Source organism: Lynx rufus, unplaced genomic scaffold (assembly GCF_022079265.1).
Source record: "Lynx rufus isolate CCGP_SWC_20201006 ecotype Redwood Valley unplaced genomic scaffold, mLynRuf1.p SCAF_10, whole genome shotgun sequence".
Taxonomy (NCBI): domain Eukaryota; kingdom Metazoa; phylum Chordata; class Mammalia; order Carnivora; family Felidae; genus Lynx; species Lynx rufus.
The window spans coordinates 28,564,734-28,582,418 of NW_025814824.1; the positions used below are offsets into that span (position 1 = coordinate 28,564,734).

Below are 17,685 nucleotides of genomic sequence, written 5' to 3' on the forward strand. Positions count from 1 at the left end.
GAAAAAAAAATTAAAAAAAAAATAAAATAAAAAATAAAATAAAATAAAACCATTTCGAAGTAGAAGTGGGGTCAGTTTTCAATATATTAACTTTCTGTAGAATAAGGCTGTTAAATAACAGAAACTCAACCAAGTAAATTATAAAGAGCTAATTGGTTCAATGAAGGATTTATGGTTCATGAAGGATTCATGAAGGATTTATGAATCAGGCAGCTTCTCATCTATCTAGCAAGTAGAAGACAGCTCCAAGAGCTACAGAAAAAGAAAGGTTTGTAAAGGTAGAGAGGGAACAAAAAAAAGGAAATTATTAGCAAAGAATCTTATTTTAGGCAAGATCACTTTCCTAAGAAGAGAAAGAGTCTGCTGATGTATTTCCTAGTGCTGACCAGGACATTCCCATTACTGGTTAAAGGTTATATTTCAGTGAGAAGGGAGTTGAAACTGCAGTTAGGTTAGATATTGAGTCTTCATTTGCTGATTTGCTTCATTTACCTAAGTGCTACCACATTGGGCCTGTAGCTCAAAAGACCTAACAATGTGCCCATCGTCCACTAGGAGAATGCTGGGTGGGGTCTGGCTCTTGTAGTTGTAAATAGGCACATGTCATCTCAGCTGCCCTTTGGCTGTGTCTGTCCCAACCCTTGAATGGAGCAAATAGGAAATACTTTTGAGGGCAGGAGGCAAAACTAGTGGAAGATGAGGGTTATTTAGGAATTGTGTCTGCACAGAGATGTGTTCAGTGTTGACTTCGGCCTCCAGTGATCAGGATGTTCTCTTGCTGGAAACTTTCTCAGGGGAGAACACCTTTCTCAGGGAAATTTTATGACCTGCTTCTGGAAAGGGAATGTCAGAGAGCCCTTCCTGCATCTATCTGCTGCTTCTCAAGTGCCTTCATCTCAAAATAACCAATATGCCACTGTGGCTTATTTTGGAGCAGCGTGTCCTGAACCCCTACATCCTTACTGGGTCATTTGAAAGTCTTAGGAGCAAAACTGAGGTCTCCAAGGGAAGAAGGAATTCGGCCTCAAGACTGTGGCATAGGGTGTGTGTCTGTGTGTCTGTGTGTCTGTCTGTGTGTGTCAGGGCAGGAAGGCTTGAATCCTATTGGTTGTGTTTCTCTGGAGAACCCAGACTGGTACACAGACCCATCTTATAGACCCACCCACAATGTCCTACTTTCCTGCATATCTTTCTCATGCCTTTTCCCCTTCTTTGAAAATAATAATAATAATGATGATAGAAGGTGGTTAGATTTCATTACAGGAAGTGAATACAGAGAGTAAAGATGGTGTTGTCATCAGGTTAGGTGGAGCAAAAGGGCTTAGCATGGTGCCAATATATTTATTTCTTTACACATTTGTCTATTGTGATGTCCCTTGAACTAGGGAAGGGATTTATTTCCATGTTCATAAAAGCTGGAGCGGGTTTCTAAGTAATTCGCAACTTTCTCAAACCACTGAAGAGCTTTCCACAGTCAACCATCTCCCTACTGCTGGACACTTCGATCCTTCCCATCTTTTTGCTCTTACAGACAATATGTAACTTTAGAAAGGCTCATCTAGGTTTTCCTGCTGACCCGCAGGTCAGAGGGCCTGCTTACCTAAACTTCTCAACGTCCACAGAGCTGCCACATTGCCATCCCGTGGCCGTCCTGTGATCTGTCTCTCCAGCAGACAGAAGAGGGCCGTGTCCCAGCACCTGAGGACATCTGAAAGGATCAGTCACTGCTGTTTATTGTGCATCTGCTAAGTGAGAACAGATGGGCCATGTTCTTCTCATTTCCTGATCCTTAGGGAGTCTCACCATCTTCCCACTAGTTTATAGACTATTTGTATTTTTCTCTTCACAAACTGCAGTTTTATATCCTTAGTTTATCTCTCTGGGAGGGTGGTTTATCTTTTTTCTCTTAATATGTATGATCCTTAATGTGCCTTTTATTACCTGTCACAAACATTTTCTCCTGCACTTTGGAGTGGCTTAACTTTGTGTGGAGGATGTTGTTAAATCGCATCTCTTTCCTTTATACATTTTTCTTGCTGTCTTTTGGTCCCGTTTAGGGTCATAAATATATCCCTTTCATACTTCCGTTTTTTATGTTTAATTCTGGAATCCATCTGTAATATGTTTTGCGAATCCACTTCTATTTTTTTCCCAGACGACTAGCTAATTATTCACCATTCTCTTCCCACTGATTTGAAACAGCATGCCTTCTTCTTATTTTTAAAAAACATTAAAATAATCATATGGCTTTTCTCCTTGTGTTAATGGCTCTGCCTTCCAGTTGCTGAAGCGCATTTGCCTAGAGTACAATGCAAACCAGTGAATAGTCCCACCTTCCCCAAGTAGGGCCAGACCCATAAAGAGTACTTTGGGAAATGCTAGAGAATGGAAAGCAAACCAAGGGGCGCCTGGGTGGCTGAGTTGGTTAAGTGTCCAATGTCGGCACAGGTTATGATCTCATGGCTCGTGGGTTCGAGCCCCACATTGGGCTCTGTGCTGACAGCTCAGAGCCTGGAGTCTGCTTCGGATTCTGTCTCCAACTCTCTCTGCCCCTTCCTCTCTCTCTCTCTTACTCTCTCTCTCAAAAATAAACATTATTATTATTTTTTTTTTTTTTAGAAAATGGAAAGAACACCTGGATTCCCCCCTGAGACAGGCCCAAACATTTAACCTGGGAAGGCAATCAGGAGAGAATGAGAAACCAAGAAGAAAAGGATCCTCAGATCACTTAGACCAGAGATCCCACCAATAATTCTTCTGTCCCCTGCCTATGGAAGGACAGTCACTCAGGCACCATTCCACCAATTCCCTCCAATCTTTGATATGTGGCCTCTGAGGATGGACTGGGGGAGTCCCAAGCTCTTTCCAGCTCCTTGTTTCAGGATTTCACTTACAGGGACCCATGGTCTCAGCCTGAAGAAGGAGGCGTATGAATCGTGCACACTTATCAAAGCAACACACACCATGACCGAAGGTGCTGTCTCTCACCTCTGTTTCCAGCAAAACCTTCTCCTCATGGCTGTGCAGTCTTTAGACCAAGTGCTGTACGCTCACCAAATCAAAGTATTCCTAAGAGGTTTTGAAGTGAAGACTTCAGTTGGGATCTTTGAGATATACATTTCAGATGAAGTCTATAATAAAGTAGCCCATTGCTTAAAATCAGAATGTTTCTTAAAAAAAGAAAATTGATGTGTCCTTTGGAGAGGCTGAAAGCATTTCAATTACATATTAAAATTTTGCCACTATTGTTACTGCTGCCAAGCCATATTTAGCTGAGGAACAACGCTGAGTTCTGAATTATACACATGCTGACATCTGCACTGGGTTGTATGAACCACCCACCCAAAGCCACAGTGAGAAAGGAGAGCCTCGCTTCCGCCCATGGCTCCTCCTAGTCCCCACCTCCCCACCACCATTGCCTAATGCATTACTTTAGTGGATTTTCTAATGTTGAGTCACTCTTGAATCCCTGGGTTAAGCCTGATGTTGTCCTGATGCATCTTTGTTTAAGTACTTCTGGATTTGATTTGTCAATCAAGGATTTTTGTCCTCTGGGTCCATATACATATATAGTAATTCTTGTGAAAACAAGCTGAGGTTCCTGATGTATATGCCACCCCAATCCCAATGCTGACGTAATTTTGAAAAATGATTGATATTTAACTATGCACTCTGGTCAGGCCCTAGGATAAGTTAAAATCTTCTCCCCAAAATGAAAATTCAAAGTTAAGGGGTTGAGAAAAGTAGGTATTAATTTTTAAATCTTAACTCTGTTTCATATGTGGCTTAGTCAACAGGTGACCACAGCTTTCTGTTCAAACAATTATTGGTCATCCAAATCATCGCTCCCGAAAAAGGCTCAATCTGAAGCTTCATAATTTAATAGACATAAGGTTTCTAACTCAAAACTTATCCAAAGTAAGACAAAAGCTCTTCCGTAACTGCCAGCCATTTAAGTACATGTAAATATACATTTAAATATAGAATATATATTAAATACATCTATCTCTTTCACAAGAAAGGAAATGAATCACTACAGGATAATACATTAGGTTCAAATTATAAGCCAACCAAGACAAATTCTTAGCTAATCTCTGGACTTTTTGCCGCAAGTCGGTAGTTGCCAATTCTCTGGCTGGCAGACTTATAACTATATCTCTACTAGCTGCCGTCCATGAAAGAAGACAAATCAAAGTTGTTCTTTTTACATGTGGGTTTTTATTTTGAGCCCTTTACACTGAGCACAGAACCGCCTCTAGCGTCTGGATCTGTGACAAGCAGTTCACTGCTGTTCTTCTGGATGTGACTCAGGAGCTTTGCCTTTTGTTACTCATCACCATTGTTTCCACTTATCGTTCATTTAGGGCCCTTAATAGAAGGGACAAGGCAAAGAGAAGACAGCTTGCAGGGTCAAACCCACTACTTGCCTGCCTGGCTTTTCTGTACACAGGTGAGGTATTCCTGCACATCATCCGGGGACCCTAGAATGAGGGGAACTCGTTGGTGAATGGACTCTGGCTTCACATCCAGCACAGGCTGGGTGCCTGTGGTCGCTATGCCTCCCGCCTGCTCTATGATGTAGGACACGGGATTGCACTCGTACAGGAGCCGGAGCTGTGGAGAAACAGAGTTAGGTGGACAAGCTTGGCAAGCTGCCAAAAGTCCCATGCCACACCCCTAAAGCTCAGTGAAGGAATTACAACTGCTGAACTTCTGTCTCATTAGCATGAGCACACTGGGCACCCCAGCAGAGTGGGCTTCCTGAGGTCAGGGCCCTCCAGAAGGCTGGGTACATCAGACGTTGTTCATCATCACATCTTTGGGGCACTGCTGGTCAGTATCTACCCATCTTGTGACCTTTGTGTTCATAGGAGACCTGCCTCCTTGTCTGGAAGTATGAGATCTAGATACTAGTTTCTTACAGTTTGGCAATGAGGCAAATTGACACTGAGGCCTGGTCAGGAGCCTCTGTACGTGAGGCCTTATGACTAGGAAGGAGTCCTACTTGGGTGGGATGGGAGGTCACCTGGAGAATACTAGGTAGCCTCTCAGGATAACCTCAGTGTCCAAGATCATATGGAGGAATTCCACATCTCAAGCATCAACTTGACAAGGTAGATTGCTAGTATTTAAATGGTCTTTTCTCTTAGCCCCCGAGACTGAATAATTTCTACTGCTTGCACTCCAATAGCACGTCCCTCTTCATATATTTGTCACACTGAGCTCTGTTTAGTAACTGCCTTCCTCCTTATATGCTCGCCCTTGAAGGCAGGAACAGAGTCTGTCTTGGTTGGTCATTGGCTTTGAATCCGGCATTCCAATAATTCAAATTGCACACACTGGGAGACATATATACATGTGGCTAGTTGTTGCTGTGCCCCAAGAATACAGTAGACCTGTGTTTTGATGTGTCTACTTACCTATGATTTCTGTGATTGGCTAAAAAACAGACACGTTTCCATGGGAGGGTCTATTCAAGACAGATGCACTTGGATCATAAGATTCCCACCTAATAATACAAGTATTTTGGGGTTTGTGTCATAAAGTAGCAGTAAGATCTTCCAGGAGCTATCTTTGTAGAAATATTGAATAAGTTCTGACCAGTTCTTATTCTTGAGTTTGGGAACTCTCTAGGGGCTTCATAGGTAGACTTCAGGTCATCTGTGAACCCCCTAAAAACATATATAGTGTGTATGTTTATGTGCATTTTTTTTCTGGAAAGTGAGTCCATACTCTTCATTAGATTTTTAAAGGATCCTTAATCTAGAATCAGGTGGCGCTGAAGCTACAGGTCAGGCACAATATGTAGAAAGTGGTAGATGAACACAGTTGACTCATGGTGAGTTATGGGCATGAGGAAAAGGGGAAGTGAAGGCCAGTGAAAATTGCCAACAACAACAATTTTCGTCTCTCCCACAGCCTCAAATTCATTAATGGGAAATAGCCCTCATTTCTCTTCCACATGCCCACTCACAAATGGACGTGAAAAGGACAGAGCAGTAACTAAAAAGCAGACATGAAGAGAAAGGGAACTCCAACTGGCTTACTGACCAGAGCCAGTGGACAAAAGAGAATTACCTTGCCCTTAGGACTTTTCTGGTTCGCTGGGTATAGGAAGATCCCTCCATACACCAGGGTGCGGTGCACATCAGCCACCATGGAGCCCACGTATCTGGCCCCATAGGGAGCACTGCCATCCTAAAAGGCAGAGAGAGGAGATAAGATGCTCATCTGAATTACATACTCCGTTACCCAAGTATCCTGGTTTAGGAAGTGTGCAACGCACGGGAAATTAACTATTAAAGGCTTCTAAGGAAAGAGGGAGACCCCAAAAGCATTTAGGCTTGGATTAGACAGCAAGAGAAATTCACCCAACAAAACAAACTGAAATGCAATAAAAACAGGCACTGTAGGTGATTCCAAACCCTGAGTATTAGATCCAATGCAAAATCTGCAATATGCTCTCCTAGGTAACAACATGAGTAGCCATGTTCAGAAATCTTGTATAAACTCAGCTCAATAAATAATTTTCAGGGGCACCTGGGCAGCTCAGTCAGTTAAGTGTCCAAATCTTTATTTTGGCTCAAGTCATTATCTCACGGTTTATTAGACTGAGCCCCATGCTAACATGGGGCTGCTTGGGATTTTCTCTCTCTCTCTCTCTCTCAAAATAAATAAATAAACATTAAAACAATTTTTTTTTCAGCATCTTCTTTATGCCAGGCACCACGCTGGGCCCCGAGGAGGCCAAAATTGGGAAGACAGTCCCAAGGAAATCACCAACTAAAGGGGGAGAGTAGCATACATAAATGAATAAAAATAAATGAATTTACAATTCAATGGTAAGAAGATGAATAATCCAATGTTACATAAAAACGAAAAGCTTACCTTATACCATATGACAAATTAACTCAAAGTGGATAGATGACCTAAACATAGGAACTAAGACTCTAAAACTCTTAGAAAATATCAAGACTTTTTGGGGAAGAAACTCGAAAGAAATGGCATTAAAATTATCTGCCAAAGTAAACTTGAACATTTATGAAAATGAAGAACAAGAGAAACATATGTATCTCTACCAAATCTAAGAACATATAATGAACCAACAATGCTTACATATTCAAAGAAGAAATGCAAACACCAAACAGTGGATCAGAATAGAGCATGGTCCTGGGCCTAAAGATAGACAAGAAATTCATTTATGGTAAACATGACCTTCCAATCAACATGGAAGAGCACTATATAGAGAGCAGCACTGGGCTAGCTGCTTAGAAAACAGGTGTGTAAGACTCCTACCCTCATTCTTGACAACCAAATTACTTCAAGATGGAGAGACACTTAAAAGGAGAAACTCACAAATAATTTAGAATAAGGCTGTCCAAAGAAATTCTCTGTGATGATGAAAATACTTTTTATTACCACTGTTCAACATGGCAGCCCCTGACCACATGTGGCTGTTGAGCTCTGGCAATGAGACTAGTATAGATGAAAATGGAATTTTACATGTTATTTAATGGTAATTAATTTAAATTTAAATAGCCACATGTGGGTAGTAGCTATGTATTGGACAGCACAGAAGAAGGAAACATGAATACATTAATTTATAATCTGGTACACAAAATCCATTAGATATAACAAAAAATAAATATATAGAAAAGGCCCTGAATAGCCAAAGCAATCTTGAAAAAGAAAACCAAAGCAGGAAGCATCACAATCCCAGACTTCAAGCTATACTACAAAGCTGTAACCATCAAGAAAGTATGGTACTGGCACAAGAACAGACACTCAGATCGATGGAACAGAACAGAGAACCCAGAAATGGACCCACAAATGTGTCGCCAACTAATCTTTGACAAAGCAGGAAAGAATATCCAACAGAATAAAGACAGTCTCTTCAGCAAATGGTGCTGGGAAAACTGGACAGCGACATGCAGAAGAATGAACCTGGACCACTTTGTTACACCATACACAAAAATAAACTCAAAATGGATGAAAGACCTCAATGTAAGACAGGAAGCCATCAAAATCCTTGAGGAGAAAGCAGGCAAAAACCTCTTTGATCTTGGCCACAGCAACTTCTTACTCAACACATCTCCGGAGGCAAGGGAAACAAAAGCAAAATGAACTACTGGGACCTCATCAAAATAAAAAGCTTCTGCACAGGGGCGCCTGGGTGGCGCAGTCGGTTAAGCGTCCGACTTCAGCCAGGTCACGATCTCACAGTCCGTGAGTTCGAGCCCCGCGTCAGGCTCTGGGCTGATGGCTCAGAGCCTGGAGCCTGTTTCCGATTCTGTGTCTCTCTCTCTCTCTGCCCCTCCCCTGTTCATGGTCTGTCTCTCTCTGTCCCAAAAATAAATAAACGTTGAAAAAAAAAAAAACTTAAAAAAAAAAAAAAAAGCTTCTGCACAGCGAAGGAAACAATCAGCAAAACTAAAAGGCAACTGACAGAATGGGAGAAGATATTTGCAGATGACATATCAGATAAAGGGTTAGTATCCAAAATCTATAAAGAACTTATCAAACTCAACACCCAAAAAACAAATAATCCAGTGAAGAAATGGGCAAAAGACATGAATAGACACTTCTCCAAAGAAGACATCCAGATGGCCAACTGACACATGAAAAAATGCTCAACATCACTCATCATCAGGGAAATACAAATCAAAACCACAATGAGATGCCACCTTACACCTGTCAGAATGGCTAACATTAACAACTCAGGCAACAACAGATATTGGTGAGGATGCGGAGAAAAAGGATCTCTTTTGCATTGTTGGTGGCAATGCAAGCTGGTGCAGCCACTCTGGAAAATAGTATGGACGTTCCTCAAAAAACTAAAAATAGAACTACCCTACACCCAGCAATTGCACTACCAGGCATTTATCCACGGGATACAGGTGTGCTGTTTCGAAGGGACACATGCACCCCCATGTTTATAACAGCACTATCAACAATAGCCAAAGTATGGAAAGAGCCCAAATGTCCATTAACGGATGAATGGATAAAGAAGATGTGGTATATATATACAATGGAGTATTACTCAGCAATCAAAAAGAATAAAATCTTGCCATTTGCAAGTATGTGGATGGAAGTGGAGGGTATTATGCTAAGTGAAATTAGTCAGAGAAGGACAAATATCATATGACTTCACTCATATGAGGACTTTAAGAGACAAAACAGATGAACCTAAGGGAAGGGAAACAAAAATAATATAAAAACAGGGAGGGGTACAAAACATAAGAGACTCATAAATATGGAGAACAAACTCAGGGTTACTGGAGGGATTGTGGGAGGGGAGATGGGCTAAATGGGTAAGGAGCACTAAGGAATCTACTCATGAAATCATTCACTATATGATAACTAATTTGGATGTAAATTTTAAAAAATAAAAAATCAATAAATAAAATAAAAAATAAATAAATATAACATGAAATTGTAAGCATCTCTATAGGATCAAAAGTTGAAAGTCCCGATATATTTCTAATATGAATAACACACAAAGGCTATTTTCTTTCATTTACTAAGAGCTTATACAAAGCAACAAGAAAAAGATAAATAATACTAACTAAATATTTGAAAAGATAGAAATAGGCAATTTACCAAGACAAAAGTAGATGCTCAATAAATACAAGGAAACATGTATGACATAAATCATAATTAATTACACACTAGTCAAGCCACAAGGTTCATTGTTTACCATCAGATGGACAGGAAGTTTTAAAGATTCACCATATCTAGCACCATCAGGGATGCAGGGAAACGGGTACTCTTTCATATGGCACCAGAGACTAAATCGATGCAATTTTTGTGGAAGAGTATTTGATAACATTAACATGTTAAGTGCTCATATACTTTGATCCAGTAACCCCAGTAAGCAATGTGCTGTGCACATCTACTTGCACGAGGTCACGAGTGTACACATTTGGGCATCTCCATTGCAGCTCTGGGTCTCCTGGTGGAAAATCAGAGGCAAGCAAAGCTTTCCTCCGTAAGGAATTAGCTCATTCTGTCCTCTCAACACAAGGCTGGGCAGCCTCTTCAGTCAATGCCACAAATCTGTCTGTGCTTGTGTAGAACAATCTTCAAGTCATGAAAGAGAAAATCAGGTGAGACTAATATGCTCTACCTGATCTTCTGAAGGGGTGAAGGGGTAGATATGGAGATGGATGTGCATAATCCCTCCTGCCATCCCAGCTCAAAGAATAGAAGCAACACTGAACAGTGGTCATCCCTGGAAAGAACAACTTGGCTGGGGGTATGGGAGGGGGGAGACTTTTGCTTTTAATTTTGTATATTTCTGTAAGTTTTACATTTCCTCATCTTAGATCACATTTTAAAATTGAAGTAAAATTCACCTCAGATAAAATTAACAACTTTAAAGTGCATAATTCAGTGGTATTTAGTACACATTCATAATGTTGTGCAACAATGACTGTCAGGTTACAGAACATTTCCATCACCCAAAGGAAAACCCTACACCCATTAAGTAGTCCCTGCCATCCCCTCCCTCAGCCCCTGGCAACCACTAATCTGACTCTATACATTAACCTTGTCCTTGCATCTGGCTCCTTCTGCTCAGCATAAATGTTTCTGAGATTCACCCATGCTGTGGTATGCAACAGTACTTCACTCCTTTTTGTGACTGAATAATATTACCGAGTATGGATGTACCATCACTCATTCATCCATTCTTCAGTTGATGGACATTGAATTGTTTCCACCTTTGGTTATTATAAATAACGTTGCTATGAACATTTGTGTATAAGGTGGGGCTTTGTGTGTGTGTGTGTGTGTGTGTGTTTAAATACCTGTTTTCAGTTATCTGGGGTATATACATAAGAGCACAATTGTTGGGTCAAATCATAATTCTATGTTTAACTTTTGAGATATATTACTTTTTAAATTTTGTTAACAAGAATAGAAATCAGAGTTTCAGTCAAGTAGAAATATTGCAAACTATTTATTGCCTTCTTCTTTGGACCTTTCTTTTTTGTTTTTGTTTTTGTTTTGTTTTAATTTTTATTTCTTTATTGGGGGGGCATGAATGAGAGAGGGGCAGAGAGAGAGAGAATCCCACGAGGGGCAGAGAGAGAAAGAGAGCAGGAGAGAGAAAAAATCCCATGCTGACAGCACAGAGCCCAAAGCGGGGCTTGAGCTCACCTGATGAGGGGCTCTAGCTCATGAGATCATGACCTGAGATGAAGTTGGATGCTTAACTGACTGAGCCACTCAGGTAACCCTGGGCCTTCCTTTATTTAAAAATAGTAAAAAGTACTTAATAAAATAAAGCAACAGCTTCAAGCCGACGCCCATCAGGCCAACCTCTCCTGCTTTCATCTCTGCCCCTCTCTCTTCACAGAGAATTTTTGAGGAAGGGGGCACAGATTATTTTCCCTAATTTTCTTTTAATTTCTTTAAGGGATCACTGCAAACCTCCACTACAGCCAGGAGGATGCCCACCACCCTGTTGAGTGTATTCCCATTTGTCCAAAGTCAAAATTCCTTTTTGTATATTTAGGTAGAAATTCTGGGATCCAACTCTAGGTTTCATTCTGTTCTTCTGATCAGTCAGAATTGGACGCTCCCAAGACCATCCGGCACTTGAGTCAAAATGATCATTGTTTTTACATCCAGAAGAAAGTACCTCCCTGGACTCTCAAGCATTGTCTGAGAAAATTATCAAGCATTCACACTAGTTTCCAGCCATTGTATGTAGACTAAACTTTCTGAAGCCAGAAAGCGACTTTCCCTAACAACTAATCCCTAGTCTTCAGTTTATGGAATTTGTAAGGGATTTTATGTAAAAGTAAGCAAGCAAAACCAAAACCTCCTATAGGCAAAACAATGCCTTTTATGCTAAGAACAGATACATAGTAAATCTCAGGTTTCACATTAAAGGGCAACTGGAGGATTCTGGAGATTTGCTTTATATTGGAGAATAGGTACCTTCCTTTGCTGTTTAAAAGGGTCTCATCTTTGAATCCGTATAGAAATATTGGTTAATATGTTGGGCTCAGCAGTCTACCATTTCTGTGATAAGTGAACACTGACTTTTTAATTCCAATGACATGCCCTAGAGTTTGGTGAGAGAGGGTTCCACTTGTAAACAAGCTTGAGCCCCTCTTCCAACTTAGACCAGAATTTACACTTCTGGTCTAGAAATTCTTTGACTCTGCTCCCATGCCTGTCTTAAAAGCTCTCTTAGTATGGTGGACATACTGACTGGAGTGTTTGGGCTGCATTAACAGCCACATGAAGTCTAGAACGTGGTAATCCCTTTGAGAGCAAAAAACGTCCTGAAGCTTGCAGTAAACACAAGGCCCTGATATTAGGGCATATGAATGGGACTTTCAAATAGAATTAATTATTCCATCTAAAATGGAATGACCAGAATCTACATAGGTGGTAGCTCAGTAAACAAATGACTTGAGAAGTTCAGGCCTGAATCCTGAATTTTGAAAATGTAGTCTGTCTTCTTCATAAACAATGTCTCCTAAAAAAACTAACCGGGGAATATTATCTTGAGTAGGTAACTTTAGCTGTAAAAGACTTTGGTCATTTATGAAGAAAGGCAGAGTCAGTCATTCTAATACCAACCAGAGCCATAATCAGTGTCACCGACCTCTGTCAGCCAGGCTCCCAAAGCCACCACCCAAACAGGGATCCAGTGAGGCAGCATTCTCCCTGCTACTGTGTTAGGCTTCCTTCACTCACCTCTGGAAATTTCTTCTTCTGCACATATTCCGAAGTGGCAGCATCAAAATACTTGGCATAGCCCTCATTGAGACTGAAAATCTTTCCTTTCTTTTTTATCTTGACATCTTTTTCCACCAGGATAAATTCACCGAGAGCCTAGAAAGATGAAGAGAAACACCTGGAAGAAGAGAGAAACCAGGAAACAGAAGCCCACAGCACACTGCCGAACAATCAGAGAGCATCAGAAAATGTGGGACTGCTGGAGAACATTCCTTGGTAATGTTCACTGCCTGCCCAGTTACTCATTTATAGGGAAGCTTGCAGTATGTATCCCCCAAGTTCTCATCCCCAGTTAATTCCTAATGTTTCAAGGGAGTTTTGGGCCATAGACAATGAGAGGAAGAAGTTTCACGGATTGAATTTGTCATAAGGGTGGGCGATGCAGTTCCCCTACCAATGGGTGGTCCATTTATGTAAATGACTCAGTCTTAGAAACCATTAAAAGTTCCTGATATCCCAGTGACTCTTACACAAGTTAAGGAGGAAATCCCTTCCATCAGAAACTGTATTCACTTGGCATAAGGAGTAAAATGGATAAAAAATTTTAAAATCTTCAGAATCATTAATAAAAATGTGGCAGTGCCCCCACTGTGGTTGCTCTGCGGGATATCCCCAGTGTACCCCTTTATCTGAGTGCTGGTATTATAAGGACATCCCTCAGGTACCCGTTTATCTGAGTACTTATGGATGTGATTAGGTGGTTGCAGGTATCACTTTGAAAGGCTAGATATCTCTCTAAGTCACTAAGAGGAAAACCAGGCTTGGAAATGTAATCAGCTTTAATGAACTTCAAAGACTAAGAAAGTGAAAATCCCCCACGATGACAGCTCACAGCTGGCAGCTAGATTAGAAGGTTCCTAATAAACATAGGAATTTACCTTCCAAGAGTATAAAGAGGCAAGACCATGTTGACCATGTCTGAAATAAGACAATGATAAGAATACTCAACAGCCACAAAAGTAACTAAGCATCCCTCTCTTCTGTATGTGATGACTGCTTCTTTCCCAATGAATCTCTACCCTCACTTTAATCTTCCCACCTCCTAGATAAAAATTATTGATATACAATCATTAATTGTGCCCACTTCTAGACAACTCCCAAACCAGAACTAACCCTCTCTTTCTTGAATCCTCCTGAGATCAAGCAAAAGCCCACTTGCTATATAGTTAAGTCCATCCCAACTCCCTCCTACCACGACACTCTACTGTTCCTCTAGAACACATCCTCCCTTGTTCAGTAAACCCAACTTCTTTTTATTAGAGGAAAGTTCTTGGTGGTTTTTAGTTCATGAAATTTAATAACTTGCTGTGGACATTTGTTGCTTTGGAACAGCCCAGTGTGGAGTAATACTTCCTAAAAGCAGCCTGACTCCCTTTGAAGAACTAACTCTCCTCAGTGGATGCCAGTCTAGGAAGACTAGACTGAGCCTCCTCTAGCTCAGTTCATGCATTTGACTTATCTTGGCAAATTAAATTCTCCTCCCTGGCAAGTGAACCTGGAGTGAGAGACACAGAATCAGAGGTAGTGTCCAAAACAGACTGGCCAAGCTGCAAACCCATTCCTGTGACTCCTGCTTCCTGGTCCTCAAGACCTACCCATTTCAGCTTGCGTTTTGAGCTTTACCATTAATGCAGTAACATCCTTTACTTAATTGGGAAGAACATGTATGTTAGAGGCAGTCCTACAAACCCAGCTGTCCAATAGGGTAGTCACTTAAGTTAATTAAAATAAAATAAAATTTAAAACCCAGTTTCTTAATCACACTAATCACATTACAAGTATTCAATAGCCACATGGGGCCAGTGGCTACCAAATTGGACAGCACAGATTATAGAACATATCCATGGTCACAGAAAGTTCTATTGGATGGTGCTGCTCTAAAAAGTCCATGTTACTGTCTAGACATTGGCAACATTATGATTTTTTAAATCATTGTATTCCCATAAGCCAAAGAGGTTTAACACATTTTTAGATTAGAAACTCCTTAAGGATAGGGTCTGGGTTGGTAGGACAGACCCCTAAGAACCCTTCAAATGCCCTCCTTTACACAAAAGTCTTTAACGTTTTTTGATGTTGGTGTTGGCTCACCAACTAGACTCTCTGGCCCCAAAAAGCAAGTATTAAGAATGACCAGAAAATTATCCCAGGGGACTGGAATTAAAGCACAGAGGCACATGGAGTCCTAAGTACTGATGCTGCCATATTGGGTACCTACAGGGTCAAGCATGAAGAGGTCCACTCCCTGCCCAGTGGAAAGAGCCACGAGCGTTGCACTGCCATAGAGGGCATAGCCCGCAGCCACAATATTTCGGCCTGGCTGCAAAGCATCCTTTTCAGAAGGCTCGTCGTCTGAGGTCTGCGGAAGAGAAAAGAGGAACATGGTGTGTTATTGTCTCTGGACAGAACCCTTTGCCAGAGGCCGCTGGCACTGAAGGAAGCGCAGTTCTCAGCATTTTGAGCTGAAGCACATGCACCTGGAGGGAATGAGCTGCCATATTAATGAACGGTTCTACCTGAGCCATTTTGCAAAGGCCATTCTTGGACTTCTCCCTGGTTTCTGAACACATTCGTCTGCATCCTGCCAAGAAATCACTCAAGATGCTAAAACCACAGCCTCTCTTCATAGTCATAAGCAAGAGGGAAAAATCTTTATCATCTCCATTGTGTAGATGAAGAACTCAGAATCTAAATGTTTGGATAACTCACCCGACATCAAGAAGCCTCAGAGGTGGAGTCAAACCCAGGCAGCCTGGCCCAGGGCTCTTCCCTGTTCCATGTGCCGTACCTTGAAGACCTAGTCCTTGCCTGCTCCCCACCTCCATCCCCACACCACAATGAGCCCATGTCTACAGTTTGGAACATTTTCTTCAGGAAGACTCCCCCTTTGCCATGGCAGCAATGCAGGTGTGAGTGAGAATTCAGAGACAGGACAGGTAGGGATGCCAAGGAAGAAGCAACAAATATTCTTGATGGAGGAACAGAGCTGCAGCTGAGACTCTATTTCATAACCCAGTTTCCCCAATACCTCTTGAAGTTTCCTTCCCTCCCCACCTCCTTATTCTCTAAAAGGCAAGTTTATCAAAACTTATGAGTTTGGTGGGGCATCTGGGTGGCTCAGTCGGTTAAGCGTCCAACTTCGGCTCAGGTCATGATCTCATGGTTGGTAAGTTTAGGCCTTGCATTGGACTCTGTGCTGATAGCTCAGAGCCTGGAGCCTGCTTTGGATTCTCTCTCTCTCTCTCTCTCTCTCTCTCTCTCAAAAATAAACATTTAAAAAATTTCTTAAAAATAAAAGAGAAGAGATGGAGGTCAGGAGAGGTACCCACACAACATCTTGAAACCAGTGAGTGATAAAGCTGGGACAGACCCACATCTCCCAATGCTAAGCCAGCATCCTTCATCCTTCAACACTGTCACAGAACATGGGACTAGTCTGACCTTTGCAAACAATATCCTAACAACTTGATTATAATTACCAAACCTTACCCTTCTTTAAAAATGGCATGTTCCTTTTAATAATTTTTCCTTTTCCCATCTTACATTCTTTCAAATAACTTTTTTTTTTTTTGCAAATAATTACATTTCCATCTGACTTGGATACATATTCAATAAATTGGCCTTACTTCCAGATTTACTGGTCACATACAGATTCTGAGAACCAGACCCCAGAGCAGATTCTCAAAGTGGACCAGCAGCATCAGTATCCCCAGGGATCTTGTTAGGAGAGCAAATATTTGTCCCCCCTCCTCCCCCAATCTGGCTAGGCCTACAGAATCAGAAACTCTGGGCCTCCAGAGTCAAGCTTCCAGGTGATTCTGAAACATGCTAGTTTGGGAACCACAGCTTTAAAGAATGAGCTCTAAAGACTTTTCAGAAAATTGAAAGGTTTTTAATTAAAACTTTTAGTCTTCACCATTGATGCTCCTAAAACACCTCCATTCGGCCATCAGAAGGACCACATTTTCTGTGTATGAAACTAGGGTTCCTTCCCACTGATTTTTCCCTGACCAGAGGCTGTTCTATCTTTGAGCTGTGATCCTGTAGCCCCTGCACAGGGTAGCACCCTCTCCGTGGCCCTCTGGCCTCTTCCCCATGGCTGGAGGAGAACCACTCCTTCCCCCTGGCTTCACTAGCTTTTAATAACAGGCAGAACTCTCTGGTCTAAAGAAATAACAAAAAAGGGGTGCCTGGGTGGCTTGGTCGGTTAAGTGTCCGACTTCGGCTCAGGTCATGATCTCATGGTCCATGGGTTCAAGCCCTGCGTCGGGCTCTGTGCTGACAGCTCAGAGCCTGGAGCCTGTTTCAGATTCTGTGTCTCCCTCTCTCTGTGACCCTCCCCTGTTCATGCTCTGTCTCTCTCTGTCTCAAAAATAAATAAACGTTAAAAAAAATTTAAGAAATAACAAAAAATACATTCCAGATCCCAAAACTTCCCTCTAGTCATTGCCCTATCTCTGTCTTCATGTAGATCCTGGAGTCTGAAATGCCTGTCTACAGTAGCTGTCTTTCTTCTCCTGCTACCACAGCAGGCTACCACCTGTCCACTCTATCAGGAGCACACTGTCCAGTCCTCCTGACCCTACCCCTGGGCAATGTTGGGTCCCTTGACTACTGTCACCTTCTTAGGTGAGAGACATGGGTCTCTCCTAAGCATCTGTCCACTTCCCTCTTTTGTGGACTGCAATATTGTGATTTATAAGAAATATGTATTTGCTCCTTCAGATGACCAAAATGCATTTCTCCTATATATTTGGTTTTTGCCCACAGTCCCTGGCTCACAACTTCCAAAACACTCAGACTTTCCTAAGTGTTGAGAGTGATGAAGGTGTCTTTGTCATGATGATGAGTGACTTTGGGACAGCACCTAAGGAGGAGGGCTGGTTGCCCAGAGAATCAACCACGTGATCACGTGATTAGAAGGCTGGAACT

The 17,685-nt window shown here is 41.7% G+C and overlaps 1 protein-coding gene across 1 annotated transcript in view; it reads right to left on the reverse strand.

The window, feature by feature from the left end:
* Window positions 1-4,419: 4,419 nt before the first annotated feature.
* Window positions 4,420-17,685, reverse strand: part of FBP2 (fructose-bisphosphatase 2) — a 29,667-nt gene continuing 16,401 nt past the window's right edge. The window contains exons 4-7 of the mRNA XM_047097815.1: window positions 14,972-15,112; window positions 12,715-12,852; window positions 6,079-6,198; window positions 4,420-4,614 (exon numbers count right to left, since the gene is read on the reverse strand). Coding sequence (XP_046953771.1) covers window positions 4,420-4,614; window positions 6,079-6,198; window positions 12,715-12,852; window positions 14,972-15,112 — 594 coding nt within the window. The remainder of the gene's footprint in view (window positions 4,615-6,078; window positions 6,199-12,714; window positions 12,853-14,971; window positions 15,113-17,685) is intronic.